Source organism: Prionailurus viverrinus, chromosome C1, assembly GCF_022837055.1.
Source record: "Prionailurus viverrinus isolate Anna chromosome C1, UM_Priviv_1.0, whole genome shotgun sequence".
Lineage (NCBI taxonomy): Eukaryota > Metazoa > Chordata > Mammalia > Carnivora > Felidae > Prionailurus > Prionailurus viverrinus.
Window position 1 is genome coordinate 177,503,456 of NC_062568.1, and position 16,452 is coordinate 177,519,907.

At 44.9% G+C, this 16,452-nt stretch overlaps 1 protein-coding gene across 2 annotated transcripts in view; it reads left to right on the forward strand.

The window, feature by feature from the left end:
* The first annotated feature begins 1,520 nt into the window (after positions 1-1,520).
* The window catches only part of MKNK1 (MAPK interacting serine/threonine kinase 1), a 32,106-nt gene continuing 17,174 nt past the window's right edge, over positions 1,521-16,452 (forward strand). Inside the window, exons 1-6 of one of the 2 annotated variants that reach the window (XM_047870140.1) lie at positions 1,521-1,665; positions 2,741-2,907; positions 8,145-8,215; positions 9,171-9,277; positions 11,678-11,779; positions 13,835-13,932. In XM_047870140.1, the coding sequence (XP_047726096.1) occupies positions 9,262-9,277; positions 11,678-11,779; positions 13,835-13,932 (216 nt within the window). In that variant the 5' untranslated portion in view covers positions 1,521-1,665; positions 2,741-2,907; positions 8,145-8,215; positions 9,171-9,261. The remainder of the gene's footprint in view (positions 1,666-2,740; positions 2,908-8,144; positions 8,216-9,170; positions 9,278-11,677; positions 11,780-13,834; positions 13,933-16,452) is intronic. The other variant, XM_047870139.1, reaches the window with a different exon arrangement.

The following is a 16,452-nucleotide window of genomic DNA, read 5'->3' on the forward strand; positions in this document are numbered from 1 at the left end:
CCAAATTCTATCTCTCTGCCTTTGTACTTTGCTATCAGTTTATTCCTTCTGGCTGCCCAGTTGTGGTTTACAGAGTGCTGTCCAGGGCCACAGCTAATCTGGGGAAGCCTTATCTCAAGCTAGAGTCATATCTGCTATTTATGGAGTGCCTACTTTGTGCCAGCCATTGTGCCATGAACTTGAAATACATTAACTCATTGAATTCTCACAACAAGCCTGCGGCGTAAGTATTCTTGCCCCCACTTTATAGATGATGACAGTGAAGCAGAACGGTTAAGTATTATTTCCAAGACAACCTCATTAGTCAATGTGAAAGCCAGAATCTCAATCTAGGCCCTAATGGCTCGAAAGCCCATGTACTTCCTACCTCCCCAGCCCTTGAGTAGTTCCAGACAGCAGAATAACACAAAATCCATAAAGGAATTCTGAAGATTGTTTTTACTATAAACCTACTAGAGGTAGAAATGAACAGAGGTGTGTGTATGTGTGTGTGTGTGTGTGTGTGTGTATTGAGGGGAGGGGAAAGTAAACTGGGTTGGCAAACTCTGGCCTGCAGGTCATATCTGGCTCACCACCTCTTTTGTGTGGACTAAAGAATACTTCTTACATTTTTAAATGGTTGGGGAAAAAAATTCAAGAGAAGATTAATATTTGTGATGGGAAAATTATATAAAATCCAAATTTCAGCATCCGTAAGTAAGGCTTCGCAAAAGTAGAGCCACAGTTGTTTATTTACATATTGTCTATGGCTGCTTTCACTCTACAAAGGCAAAATAAAGTAGTCACAACAAAGACCATGTAACACAGAAAGCCTAAAATATTTACTATCTGGTTCTTTGTGGAAAAAAAATGGTGGGGCTCTTGGATGGGTCAGTCAGTTAACCATCCGATTTAGGCTCAGGTCATGATCTCACAGTTCATGAGTTCAAGCCCTGCATCGGGCTCTATGCTGACAGCTCAGGGCTTGGAGTCTGCTTCAGATTCTGTGTCTCCATCTCTGTCTCTCTGCCCCTCCTCCACCTGTGCATGCTCTCTCTCTCTCTCTCTCTCTCTCTCTCTCTCTCAAAAATAAAAAATAAACATTTTTTAAAAATTGGCCAAGTCCTATAGGCAGCAAGAAGCAACCAATGTCAAGACTAAAGACAAAGAGTTGAAGTTCAAAGATGGTCAAGGTTGTCCCTGGAGGTGTGGCTGTAAGGAGAGGGAGTGTAACCTGAGCTTCTTTGGGCCCTGGAAATAGTTTTATTGGGCCAAAGAGATTTGTTGGGGAATAAAAAGTACGGTAGGAAGGATAATTGTATGTGCCAACATTCTCTATTGGACAATAAAGAAATATTTTATGGATGAAGTAACTTGGGTATTTACTAGAGCCCTTTTTTGTGCCAGATACTCTGTTAGATACTAGAAATACAAAGATGAAAAAGGGGTGTCACTGCCTTTGAGGAGCTTATGGCCTAGTGGGCAAGCCACACATGCATGTGAATAGCAGCTCTGTGTATTATCATAGCATGCCATGGATTTGATGAAATGCTGGATGAAGTAAAAAAGAGCCAGGGACTGCTGTACTTTGTGGAACCACTTTCAGTAATTCATGAGAGGTCCTGAAGGATGAATAGATGTTCTTTTCAAGAAGCAACGTACCAGGCTGAGAGAAAGCCTGACCATGTGAGTATTTGGAGCAAGGAGGTTAGAGGAGAAAGAGACATTAGAGATGATTTAGGGGCGCCTGGGTGGCTCAGTCGGTTAAGCGTCCGACTTCATCTCAGGTCACGATCTCGCAGTCTGTGATTTCGAGCCCCGCGTCGGGCTCTGGGCTGATGGCTCAGAGCCTGGAGCCTGCTTCGGATTCTGTGTCTCCCTCTCTCTCTGATCCTCCCCCATTCATGCTCTGTCTCTCTCTGTCTCAAAAATAAATAAACGTTAAAAAAAAAAAGAAATGATTTAGAAACATTCTGTGGGTGGGCAGCTGGCAGGGTGAGATAATCTGATAGAGAAGAAGGGAAAGGAGGAAGGATAGGGGTTGGGACAAGTCCAGTTCGGGACACGTGATTTGAGGTAATGGTGAAACATATCCGGCTTCCAGTTTAAAAATCATTTTAGAAATGTTAGCACAGAGGCCCAGAATTCAGATTTAAACTGCATGGTCAGAGCTTTTCCACTGGGAAAAAAGGGAAGTAGAGACTCATTTTGTAGAGAAATTGACAAATCAGCTTTGATACAGGATAACTAGAGCCGCGAGTTTGAAAATAGCAGTGGACATGTAGAAAATGACATCAGATGGAAAACTAGCAATAATTATGCATTGGGCATAAAACCTTGCTCGTGTTTATACCACCTGCTGCTCTCGGCATCTACTCTTACCTTTTCTGGCTCCACTGCCTGCTGCCTGTGAGACCTCGACCTGGCCACTAAGAGATAGAGCCAGAACTCATTCATCCCTAAAAACATGGACGACAGAGAAGTGTCAGCTTTTACCTTCTGCGAGATGCTCTTCGGTGACCAGAGCTGTCCAGAACCGTCATCCAGGCCCTTGTTAAATCTCCAAATGCTTGGTGTCAACATTTTCAAACACTCAAATGTCTAATTTTCCCACAGATGGGAAATCTGTGATGTCCTTGTGTATATCTACTTACTAGTATGACACATAGGTTTGGGGGAACATGTAGAGTGAGCTTTATCTTCTTTAGTCGTTTTAAAGAAGTCAGACTTTTATATCTTTTCTATTTCTGCTTTTTTAAAGATTTTCATGCCAGGTGAAGCAAAAGCCAGTGTAGAACTGAAGAATGCTACCCTCCAGAGGCCATTGAAATGCTGCAGTAGCTGGTAGACAGCGGCCCTCTGTCAGGAGCATTATTTCATTATTTCATCTCAGTTTACAGAGGATTTACTTCTCAGAAGTTGGGCAAGGTAAGACGGATGCACATTTCACTTAACCTTTTAGATTGCTTCGGGCGGAAATTACCTGATACTTCCAGAGGGAAGGGTGGGTCAGAGATTTCAGTATTCAGGGGGCAGCGAGGATTAACTGGGTTGCCTGGCATGCCTAAAACAGTTACTTAGTAGGGACGAGCACATTTCTACCAGAATACAATGGCCGAGAAGGTCACAAGGAAAACCACACAGTAAGTAAAACATATTTATTTACTTATAAAAGTAAAACAACTGTACCATAAATAACAAAATTCAGTAAAACAGAGGTATGAAAAGTAAAGTTCTGTACCCACCCAATTTCATTCTCTTAAAGTAACCATTGTTAATAATGGCTTGAGATGTATCTTTTGGGGTTATTTATTTTTATTTTTATTTTTTTACTGCATAATATTTGTGACACATGATGCTACTCTGAAGTGTTCTTTTTTTTTTTTTTTAATGTTTTATTTATTTTTGAGAGCAAGAGCTCGAGCAGGGGAGGAGCAGAGAGAGAGGGAGACAGAGGATCCAAAGCAGGCTCTGCACTGAGAGCAGTGAGCCTGATGCGGGGCTCGAACTCACAAACTGTGAGATCATGACCTGAGCCAAAATCAGACGCTCAACCACCTGAGCCACCCACGTGCCCCTGAAGTGTTCTTGAATACCTGCGGCTTCATCATGCCTGGCAGATTATAAATAATGCCTGTGTTGTAGATTGGGTCCGATGAGGGTTGGCTGAGAATAATTTTAGTCTGATCTGTGAGCTTTTTACTCCTTTGCTGCTATGTGTCACCCTTCTTTATCTGAAGCTTCCCAGTGGCCTTCCCCCATTCCCAACCAGCTCCCCTTCCTGAATTCTCCCCTTCTTTGGTGGTACCACTGATCTTAGGGTTACCTGACTTTAGTTAATAAACATAGCTTCATAAACATATACTGAGGTCCTCCTCTGTGCTGGATCCCTGCTGGGCAGTGGGGACAGAGAGAAAATAAGCCCCATCCCATCCTTCAAAGGGTAGTCATCTTGGACTCCTCCACCATCTCCAGTCGCTTGGCAGGACTAGGACCAGTTCTGCCTGTGCGGCTTCATCCCCTCGCCTCTTTCTCCCATTCTGTCCCTGCCTCGGTCACAGGCTTTCCTTGCCCTCCTGCCTATTGCGGCGGCCTCTTTCTACTCTCCCAGACTCAGTCTAGCCTCCAGTCTGTTCTGCATATCACAGCCAGTTTCATAGTCCAGTCCCTCCCCACTGCCTAGAATGGTGGTTCACAAGTGTGCTCTGCTGACCTTGGGGTCTTTGAAACCTTTTCAGGGTATCTACAAGGTCAAAACTGTTTTCAGAATAGCACTAAGATGTTATTTGTTGTTGCAAAGCAACAGTGTGTAGAACTGCTAGTGCGTGAGCATGAGTCCAGGCAGCAGCACAAAGATGTGCTAGCAGCCTCTGTATTCCTCACTGCTACACTCCCAGCTTCTTACAAAATGCCATTTTCACTTAAGAATGTCCTGATGAAGCAATAAAAAGTATTAATTTTAGTGAATCTCAGCCCTGGAGTACACATCTTTTTTTATTCTGGGTGACAGAATGGAAACGCTCACAAAGCACTTCTGTACATGCTGACGTACCCGGGTTGTCTCAAGGCAAAGCGCCTGTGGGATTGTTTGCATTACAAGCTGAACTCTTCATTTTTACTTGAAAGAAGGACTGAGGCTTGAGGAGGCTGCAAAGTAGATAGGGACCTTGGAGGGCCTCGCTGGCCACGCTAATAAGCCCTCGTGATCTGACTTCAGCCTGCCTTTTTCAGCTTTTTATACTACCCTGCTCACCCAAATCCAGTCCTTCACTCCTGCTTGCTCTTTCTAAAGCACACACTCCCTTTACCCGCTCTACCCTTCCTCTGATCATTCCTTCCACCAGGAGATGCAGTGACAGCTCTGAAGAGTGCTTGTGATCCCAGAGTCAGAACAGAGGAAGAAGATGGGCCTGACTCCAGACCCTTTGCCTCTGGGAATCTTGCTGTCACAGCCCTGTTGGGGGCCTGTTGTGAATGACCACCCTGCTGGCACCCTGGGCGGGGGGGGGTGGGGGGGGGGGTGGGGGGGGGTGCTCACACTGCCCACTTCCATAGCAGTTGAATGAGAATCTGCAGTCTGCCTAATGCTGGCCAGCCTTGCAGCACACAGCACTCTTGGGAAAAACCTATGAACTACCCTAGCCCCTTGGAATCACACTCCCAGACTGTCATCTGAGTGAGATGATTTCACAGGTGGCTCCTTTCATCTGTCATGCGTTAAATTTGACTAGCTTCTGTTGGAGTGTACTTTTCCTTGACCTTGTCCCCTACACAGTAATGATCCATCAGAAACAAAATCAACCAACTAATAGGTCAGGTGGAAGAAGAACGTAGCTGTGTACCTGATACCCGAACTGCCATGAAATAACGTGGTTGGACTGGTTTGTAGCTCATCCTCCATAATATGCCGAAGCATAAAATGCAAAGTTATCTCCAAGTAAGACAGAGAAACTTATGATTAATCAGATTTCTGATTAATATAATAATGTGACAGCAATGCTTTTGTATTTATGTAAGCTAGTGCAGGGCTGCCCAGCCTTTTTGACATCATAGCACACACAGAAAATGATATTGTTCAGCCCGGTGAGGGGATCAATACCTCATTCACAGCACATCAGTAGGGAAGCTCTGTGCTAAGGTTTCTTTTTTTTTTTTTTTTTTAAGGTTTCTAAATAAAAGCATTCTTATTGATGCCTGGCTAACTTTACCCTCCTGCCTTTCAGCATTAATGTTTAAATATAATATTAATAATATTTAATATATGAAGTAATATTAAATATGCTTATAATAATGTAATAGTTAAAAGCTTGACTTTTAAGCCAGTCTATCTAGATTTAAATCCTAGCTCTGCCACTTACTTAGCTACGTGACGATGGGCAAATTAATTACTTAATCTCTTTGTAGCTCAATTTCTTCATCTGTAAAATGTAGATAATAATTATACTTATCTCCTCCAGTTGTGAAGATGAAATAAGGTAGGATATGTAAAATGTGGTGTTTGTAAAATACTTGGGACGTTGCCTGGCATATGAAGAGCACCACGTAAGTGTGCCTGCTGTCACTAGTCATTGTGTGCACTATGGCTGCGAGTACTACTCCTTCAGGGACGTCAGCGTCCTGGGCTCCAGCTCCCCAGACCCATCCTCAGTGCCTGCCCCTCGGCCACACATGTGTCAGTCTTAGCTCTTCCTTCAGAGTGCCCACCCCCTTTCTTTCATCTCCTCCGGTCTCCATTGTTTGGGGACCTCCACCAGCTGGTGACTGAGAAGGCATCACTGCAAATAATTGTACACATCACCTTGTTCTCACCACTGTTCCTTCTCTGGAAAGCCCTTGTGACTGAGGCAAATAACTCTTACAGGGTGGGAAGAGGAGTGAACCAGTCTTTGAAGAGAACTCTCAAGTACTTGGGAGAGGAGTGTGAGCTAAATTTGCCGAGCTGAGTTAGCCAGCAAAGTCGTGTTCTTAGCGGGGAAATGATCTCCTTTGGTATCACATAGCAGATGCAGGAGCTGGTCGGTTCTCTGAAGTTTCTGTCAAAACATGGAGAACAGATATGGTGATTTGGGGGACAGTTTGGAGAAATGACAGTTCTTTCAGAGGCAGGCCTTGGGGTCACCTGTGGGGAGAACTGTGGATGATGGGTACTTGCCTGTCAGGAACATCTGTTGCTGTTGCAGTCCCACCCAGGTGAATCTCCTCAGTGCCTCCTCAGCTGCTCCGGGAGTTCTGATTCGCGCTGACCAGCCATAATGCTTCTCTTCAGGCTTAGCACATGTTCTTTGTCTGTCTCTCTCCCCAAGCCCACCCTGGCCAGTTCCCATTTATCCCCCAGATGTCAGCTTAGCTGTTCCTTCCTCTAGTTACCAAGCTGAGTTTGATGACTGTCTTCTGCTCCACAGCACCTGCTACTTGCTGTCACACAGCACCTGTCCCACTCTATTGAAATTGTTTTATACACCAGTGGATTTAAATTCCTAAGGGCAGAGACCGTGTCTTCTCTTGTATTCTCACTGCCTAGCACTAGACAATCTGTAGGTACCCAGTAAATATGGTAGTTGCCGAATGAGTAAGTCAGCAGTGCTCTTATGTTGTGTCTTCTTTGACCCTCACACAGCCTGGTGGTGCAGGCAGTCTGGGCCTTACTCTGACCTTTTTTGTTACATGAAGAAACCGATACTTAGGGAAGCCAAGCAAGCTACCAGAGTGCACACAGTGCTGGAGAGCCAGGATTGAGACTGGTATCTCTCAGGCTCAAATGCTCATTGCATCATATTGTCATATTGGTTTTTACAGAATTTTTCCTTTTAAAAAAATTAGCATTTAAAAAAGATAAAAATTAAAATAGTATTCTATGTTGTTTTCCAGTATTACAAAAATAATATCTTCAGGGCACCGATATTCCTGAAATGTTTTTTCCTCACTGAATGTTGAATTTCAATACAGAGAAATCTACATACAGTTTTAAATATTGTATGATCAGATTCTAAATTGCAATTTGTGTGGGAGAAAATTTATTGTGTATTTTATTGAAAATAAAACTTGGCTAAAACAATAAGAGCATTAAAAAGTAACACGTTTCATTATATACAATTTGGAGAATGCTGAAAAATATAAAGCAGAAAATAAAAATCACCCTATCACACAGAGAAAACTACTATATAGATTAGAAACATCCTGGACTCGAAAGGTAGCACTGAGTTTGAACCCGCTAAACCGCTAACTAGATGTTTGATGTTTGGTAGATTGTTTAACCTCTGAGCCTCAGCTTTCCTCACCTAAAATATGGCAAAATATTTACCTCGTGGGATTATTGTAAGAATTAGAATTATTGTAATGTATGTAAAATACCTAGCATGGTGCCTGGCACATACTAAGCACCTTTTCAAATTTTAGTAGTGTTAACATTTTTATGTATTTCTGTCTGGTATTTCCATACACGTGTGCACACACAGATTTACCAAGTGTGTCATTGGGTCATCACAGGGTTGCTGGAAAGGGCAGGTGTTATTTTAAAACCTGTGTTTTAAACCATTGATGAGGAAACGGGGGCTCTAAGAGGCAGAGTAGCTTGGCATAACCTTGGTGGTGTGTCTGGTAATCTCTGAGTCAGGGCTCTCACCTTGGTCTCCTGATACCAAGCTCATGTCCTTCCCTGTCAACAGTGTGCTTCCCCTCCAGCTCCAGCTCCACCAGTACACAAATGGTAGACCACCGAGCTCTGACCAAGAGGAAGGTAAGGGCTGGAGGCAGTGGAAGTACTGGGAACCTACACACCAGCTGGGGCCTGTCTGAAAACTTAAAGGAAGTACTCACTTTCTCCTCTAAAATAACACATTGCCCAATCCTATAGCAGGCACTAGACTTCTGGCTAGGATCCCCTGGGTCATGGGGCTTTTTCTTAGAAGGAGTTTGTCGGAGAACTCATAGAACTGAATAGCCTTACACTGCATTGTCTGTAGGGAGAGGTGTACTCACATTTCTTTCAGCGTGTGTCCTTGTTACTTGTACCTTGTTACAGGTGACACGCATGCACCTGACATTAAGAGCGTGCATTGTTTCATATCATTTCACTTCAGAGCACATTTTCTGATACCTCATGGGTATCTGACGCTGTGCCGCAGCTTATAGGAGATGCAGAGATGAACAGGCAACAGTCCTGGCCTGTAGGAACACTAGGGAGAGCTCAAGGCTGTCAGTGCTCAACACCAAATTCTGTCAGCACTCTAGAACTTCTAGCAGGGTGTTTGGGAGCAGAGGAGGAGCACTATTAGTTCTATGCGATAATACCATCTGTTTGCCTGGTGCCTAACTGATTTCCAAAGTGTTTGTACAAACTGAACTCATTCAAAGGGGCACAGCCTTCTGAGCTGGGTTTTGGTGGCTGAGAGGACGTCGTGGGCCAAGGGAAGGAGGTGAGCCAGGGACCAGTGTGATTGTGGAGCCTTACACCTTGAGGAAGCTTTCATCAAATGATTGTGCAATTAATAAATTAAGGACCCACAGCCCCCGCTAGTGGACCGTGATAAAACAGAGTTTATGGACAGGCTCCAGATGGGGACCTATCAACCCCTTGGTAAGATTAGGACACCTCCCCCCTCCCTGTGTAAACAGGGAAGTTAAGCATGTTTTGTTTTGTTGTGTTTTGTTTTTTTACTTCACTGTCTTCCTACATTTTTTTTTCTTCCTAGTTTCAAAAACAACTCTCCTTCAACAAGTTCTGTTTCCAAGGAAAGTGTTAACCATTTGTCCCTTCTGGCGTACCCTCTTCCATTGAAATCCATGCAGAATAGTCCAGGTACTCTATCTTTTTGTGTGTGAAGCCATAAAATCTAATATTGAGTATGTGGCGGTGCTCAGAGGTATGATTCTTCCACAAGAGGCTCCCTCAGCCCTGCTGTGGTAAAAACCAAGTATAAATTGCCGCTAACAGGGTTTTCTAGCTAGAGTCGTAAGTATGTCTGAGCATCCCCTGTGAATTATAATGCTGCCAGCTCTCTTGCTGCTCCTCTGCATTGCCTGCCTTTTGGCTGTTTTGCTTGTCCTCAGGCCCTCCATCAGAGTGCAGGCAGGGGAAGGAGAAAGAAGTGAATCCAAAGTCAGTCCGCTCTGCGTTTGCCTCGCAGCACCGATGAGAACATAGATGGGGACAAAGACTGACACAGCACTGCACACAAGGGCAGGGTGAGAGGGACAGTGGTCCCTCCTCCTCTGTCTGCTGTCCCCATGGCCAGTGCCCCTCCCTGGGCTCCTGAAGAGCCCCCTGTGTTTCATTTCTGTAGAATTTCTCACTGCGTTGGGCAGCTTTTTCCCTTTCATTTACCTTGGGGGGAGGGTGGATATTGGATGCTGATTCAAGTTGGATTCTTTGAATTCATAACTAGCTACAGTCCCCAGATTTATCTTGTGCTTGAAGCTGTTAGCCAGAGTACTATTTTGAGATCCCCTGTGGACTCCTTTTATCCATGTGTTTATCTGTTCCCTAAAATATCATTGGGGGCACCTGGTGGCTAAGTCGTTTGAGCGTCTGACTTCAGCTCAGGTCATGATCTCACATTTCTTGAGTTCGAGCCCCATATTAGGCTTTCTGTTGTCAGCACGGAGCTTGCTTTGGATCCTCTGTCCCCCTCTCTCAGCCCCACCCTGCTTGTGCTCTCTCTCTATCTCTCAAAAATAAATAAACTTTAAAAAATATTTCAAAAAATGAAGTATAATTGAAGATCTGCTGTCATCAGATCCAAGAATGGAGGAGGAATCGCCCAAACCGGGCTGTCAGACGCTCAGCTGTCTAACCGTGCTTTCCAGGCTGTGGTGTCGACAAGTGCCATCGCTCTGCTTTCTCTTAATGGCTGTTGTGTACTTGCTTCTGAGAACAATGTATAGATGTACATTGGCTCTAATCAATCTTCCTGAGCCGAGTTGCCATTTCTCCGACCGTGTTCAGCCGGAGTCCTCCAAGAAGAAAGTGGGCCCTTCCCCTCAATGGGCAAAGAGCCAGCTTCCATTTCAAAACCTCTTAGGAAAAAAAAAAAATCCAACAAGCCAGAGCCTGTGTTTATTGAAGGTTGGTCTAAAAGTCTGTCATACTGAATGCCCCACCAGTACCCGAGTGCCTCTATTTTAGAAGGATGTAAAGGTTTAATCACCCTGGTGGGGATTTAGACCCAGAGACTTCAGAGAAATCTTATTATTTCTAACTGCAGGCAAAGAGTATTAAGGCTTCACTCTGCATCAGGGGCATGACATGTTCTATAAGTAATTTATCTTTAATAGGGGAAGGCCCTTACTAGAGTGTCTTAGAAACAGTGCTGTGATTGGGCCCTGGTTCCCCGTGCCCCCTTTCTCTTTCCCCTCGTGCCTCCTGCTTATTCTTTCTGTCCCTACCCTTTCCTGCCCAGTGTATCCAGTGTTGAAATTCTTGCCTCACAAATCCTCCCTTGAACATGGGGAGCCTCCCTTTAACCTGCTGGTCAATGAGAGATAATAATGTTTTTGCAATGAATGACCTCATCCAGCAGCCTGATGTAGACCTGTCAACTGCAGACTTCTGAATGGACCCTAAATGTATCCTCTCAAATAAGGAGCTGAGGGGAAGGGGAGAGTGTGCTCGGGGCTCCACAGGTACTCAGGTCTTTGCTGTTATACATGAAGTAATTTAGGGCCATCCTCAACCCCGTCCCCTGCCCCGTTGTACCTCGAGAGGCTGCTCCACCAAAGGCCTGTGAATCTATGTGCACATCCATTCATATGTTACTGCATATATGATTTCATTTGCATGGACCCCTCCCAAGCCCACGCCCTTGCTTAGCTCCCTGGGTCCTGCCTTTCTGGTGCTGAGGCAGGAGGACGTCACAGGTGGAACTCTGCTTATGGATTCATTGTTTTTGTTGGGAACTATAGTTTGACTGGTGGCGATCTAGATCCATGTGCTAATGAGCCTGGATAAAGCAAGCTCTGCTATCCTCTTTTAATCTAGCCTGTCTGTCTGAGTTCCTTTCCACAGTTAATGATCTCTTATAATGGCTTTGCCTTTAGTTTTGCCTCCTGGGTCAAACAAATCGATAGTCCTCACAGATATTTAAAAACCATCAGTATAAAGCTCCTGGGTCCCCCCCACACACACTTTTTTTTTCCCTTCTGGGTGAACTTATGGCTTGATCAGTATAGTGATGTTTCCCTTACATCTCTTTTCTCCCAGAGATGGGCAGCAGTGAGCCCCTTCCTATTGCAGAAGGTGACAAGAGGAAAAAGAAGAAGCGGAAAGCCCGGGCCACTGACTCCTTACCAGGAAAGTTTGAAGGTTGGTCACACGACTTCTCAGATCTGGGCCTACGGCTCTACCATATGGCATTCTGGTAGCCCATGGATCTAGGTTAGAGCATGCATCATCTGAGAGCCACCTCGTGCTTATCTGTGTGATAGGGATGAAAGATGGGATGGCAAAGCTCCCGGATGGTGTGCTCTGAATGCTTTCAGCACTTCATCAGGGGAACAGGAAGACCAGCTTGTCAGACTTGTATATGGAGTGAGATCACTTGGTGTGTTTCAGCCCTTTTCTGATGTGATCTTTGACCCCAGCTTGTTCCTGCAGGGGCTGCTGAGATGTAGAACAACCAGGTAAGAGAGAACACCTAGGGCCACAGCTCCAGATGAAAGTTAAATCTTCTATAAGCAGAGGATTTGACTCCTAGAGATTGCAGCTACTTGTGCTGTATGAGTTTGACTCCATTTTAAGAGTTCATGCCGTGTTCAGGTTGTGAGGCACAGATTCAGTGTTGGTCCTGTTATCGCTGGACATGTGATGAAATGAAGTGAATCACTGAACACTTTTGCAAATGGATCAGTAGCTACTCCAGGAGTGACACCTCCCCCCTTCATTTATTGTGTTTCTTTCATCATGAGAACTGAAACAGCTTCCCCTCATGGGCCTTCTTTCCAATGTTGCAGATACACTAGTGAATTGATTGTTTTGTACAGTGATTCTAATAACGAGCCCTTTTATGAATCAGGAATATTTGGGCTTCCAACCACCAGCCTATCCTGACATGCATGAAAGGCTAATGCCAAAGTGTCCATTGTGAGAGAAACATGTCACTTAAAATACTTACAAACAACAGTGTACATGCTTATAAACAGTCACAAGACCAAACTGTGATGGACCCAGGAAGGTACTTAGTGTAGGGTTTGTCTTTAACTTAAACGGTAGACATATGTGTATAGGAGGGTCGTGGGGATTGATAAAAGCCTCAAGGTTTTTAGAATAGTTTCCAAATCAACAGGTCTTGCCCTTTCAGTGAACATGAAGTGTTTCCTGTTATTCAAGGATGGCTTGTGCAATTATAGGCTTCTCATGCTAAAAGTGATAAAATCTAATTTCATGGTTTGCAAGTGTTCTGCTCACTCTGTGGGTTTAAATGCTAGGCTGCCTTGAGAGGAAACAAACTGAAGAATGGAGGTCAAGGGAGGAGGAGGTCAGCTCGGCAAAGGCCACGATGGAGCTGTGGCTTTCTTAGGAAGGGGCTCAAAAATTTGTGCTATTTGTGAGCTTAGGCAGGTTACCTGTATGTTCTTTCAACCCAGGCCTATTCCTCTGTTAGAACTGCCCTGACTCAGCACCCTAAAAACCTCAAGGCATCCGTTTGCATCCTACTTCTGTCTCCTGTTTCCTGTGGGTGACTTCTGGAAACTTCTCGAAACCTCCAGTGACTTCTGTGTGTGGTGTAAAATAAAACTGCTTTATTTCCCTTTTATCACCAGTGCCTAGCACAGACGTAGGCACAGAGCAGGTGCTCAAAAAATGAGTAAATGAGTAAATGAATGAATGATATCCATTTGAATCACACTCCTTCTATGAGGATCCCCCAGCTTCCCTAAACAGATTTAACCTTTCCCTCCCCTTGTTCTTTTTCGCTGTGTCTTGTCCCTTTATAATAGTACTTACCACTGCCTGGTTTATTCTGGAGTCATTTGTTGATATGACTGTCTTTCCCACTGGACTGTGACCCTCAAAGGGCAAGGACTATACTTTATTCCTCACTCTGTCGCTATTATGAGTTTAATATGTTGTCCGGCACATAGTGGATGCTCAGGAGGTGTGGGCTGAATTGAAACTCTTTCACTGACCTCATCTCTAAAATGAGGAACAGGATGCCTTCGATGTGGTGTGGCTGTTGAGAAACTGAGTCCTAAGATGGCTGGGACAGTTAATGATCTTCCTCATCACTGAGTGCTGCGGAGCCATTGTGTGTGCCTAGGCTGTCACACAGGGACGGGCAGTGGCAGAAGCTCCTCTTTCCGTGTTGGCTTGAAAAGGCGTGACTCACCTCGTAATTCCTTTCACCCATTTCACTTCTAGATATGTACAAGCTGACCTCTGAATTGCTTGGAGAGGGAGCCTATGCCAAAGTCCAAGGTGCCGTGAGCCTGCAGAATGGCAAAGAGTATGCTGTCAAAGTGAGTGTCTCATCTCACAGGCTTTACTTTGCAAATAGGTGTCGCTTGTCCTAAGCCAAGTAAATTTTATATTCTGCCATATGGCAACTCAATAAAAATGGGGGCTCCAAAGTTGTATTCACTGGATTCAGCTCTTGATTTTTCAACTTACTTGCTGGGTAACATTGGGCAAGTTACTTAACATACTTGCCTTATCTGTAAAATGGGTATAATAATAGAAACTATACAGTATTGATGTAGGGATTGAATAAATATGTGTAAAGTGCTTAGAACAATGCCTGGCCAGTAGTAAGCTGCTTTTGATTATTCTGAAAAATAAAGTAAGCTTCAGGGAGTAGACAACCAGATTTGGAATTAGAAGGCCTACCTGAATCTCTGTTTTAATTTTTTTTTTAATGTTGATTTATTTTTGACAGAGAGAGAGACAGAGCATGAGTGGGGGAGGGGCATAGAGAGAGGGAGACACAGAATCCAAAGCAGGCTCCAGGCTCTGAGCTGTCATTACAGAGCCCGACGCAGAGCTCGAACCCACAGACCGAGAGATCATGACCTGAGCTGAAGTCAGACGCTCAACCGACTGAGCCACCCAGGCACCCCATGAATCTCTGTTTTAACAAACTACTACTTGACTTTGGGCAAGTCACTGAACCTACTTAAGCCTCAGTCCCCACATCTCTAAAATGAACACAATAATACCTGCCCTTCCTATCTCATGGAGTGGTTATGAAGATGAAAATAAAAATGAACTGGTAGTTTTAGAGACCCTACAAATTATAAAATGCTGTAAAGTGATGTATAGTATAATAATGAGGACTGAGCACTCAGCTTTGGGGCAGGAGAGGTGGCTCCTTGCTGCATGACCTTGGGGTGGCTCACTCTACCCCTCTGTGCCTCCATTTGCCAGCTCCACGTGGAAGAAGGGATGGATCTCAAAGTGTGGTTCCTGCACCAATAGTGTCAGCATTGCCTGGGAACTTGTCAGAAATTATAGATTATCTGGCTCCATCCCAGACCTACCAAGTCAGAAACTAGGGGTGGACCCAGCAGTTTGATTGTAGCCAGCTCTCCAAGTGGTTCTGACACTTGCTGATGTTGGGGAAGCCCTTATTTAGGGCCATTTTCCATTTAGTGTGGATCAGAATCATCTAGAGAGCTAACAGCACAGAGACCCAGTTTCTTGATAAAGGATAGGGTCTAGGTCTTTGGGGTTTTTGTTTGTTTGTTTGTTTGTTGTTGTTGTTGTTGTTGTTTTACCAAGTTCCCCATGTGATTCTTACTCCCACCAAAGTTTGGGAACCACTGATCTGGAAACAAGGTCACATTAAATCCAAGGGGGTAATTCAGGTGTATTTCCCATCATCCACCTGAACGCCCAGGTCAAAGCGCTGCCTCATACAGGCAAACCCAGCCAAAGTGGCTTCTGAAAGAAGTGTTTCTTCTTTTAACCAATTGTCCATAGTCCCAGCTGTGGATTAATGAAGGCAAAACTTCTGCTAAGCCATAGTCCTTGTTGCTGGAGTGTTGCTTCATATGGTAACGAAAGTATTACCTCAATTCCTTTTTGGAAACATCAGTATAAATTACAGGTAATTTTTTAAAAATATGCTTAAGTGTGGCAATAAATCACAAATACAAATTGATTTTCAAATGCATCCATCCAGACCTATTTCTTCGGGGTTGGATCGTAAGAGGAAAACCTGGCCCTCCATGCGTCCCCCAGCATCTTTGGTGCAAACACAGGAAGGACCCTAGCTTGGTAATTCTTTGAATTGAGCAGTTTGGCCCACATCTCTCCTGTCCTTTGGAGGCTCCCTAGAGATGTACTACTTCTGCCACTTTGAAGGAATGAAGGAGCAGGATGTCGTCGTCTGTGCTGTGCCCACTCCGCACGTGGGACTGTAAAGCAGAGCCGTCTCTGCAGAGGACTTGCCCCCATGTGCGACTTGCGGTGGTCTGGGGCTCGGGAGGGGTCCATGGAGGTGTTTGGAGCTAACCAGTCCCTCCCTATTTAAACCACCTGCTCACCTGTTGGCTCACCCCTTCAGTTTGTACTTGCCAGGCACCCCCAGGTATGGGAGGGAGAGACAACGCCCCTCAGCTCCCTGAGAGAAGCTGGACAGGGTACAGACAGGGATAGGATAGCAAGGGCTTTGGAGGCAGCTCTGGACTGGAATGGCAACCCTTTCACCACTTACCAGAGCTGTGGGCAGAATGTTTGACCTCTTCCTGTCTTTTGGATTGTGTTGTAAGAGTTAACTGAGACCACGGACCTGAATTACTTAATGCAGCGCCTGCCGAAGGGCAGGTTCTCTGCAGAACTGCAGAGGTGGGGTCTGAGCTGGGCCTTGGAGCTTTAGTCCCTCTCCACTGTGTCCTCCATCCCCCTTGCTGTACCTTCAACCCTGGGAGGTCCTTCAGTGGAGGTTGTAAATCTTACCCTTAAGGCAGGAAGAGATGCCCTTGGGGTAGGAGCTGGGTAGAGGTAGCTCTTTATCTTCTTGCCGGCAGCTTCAGTCTCCC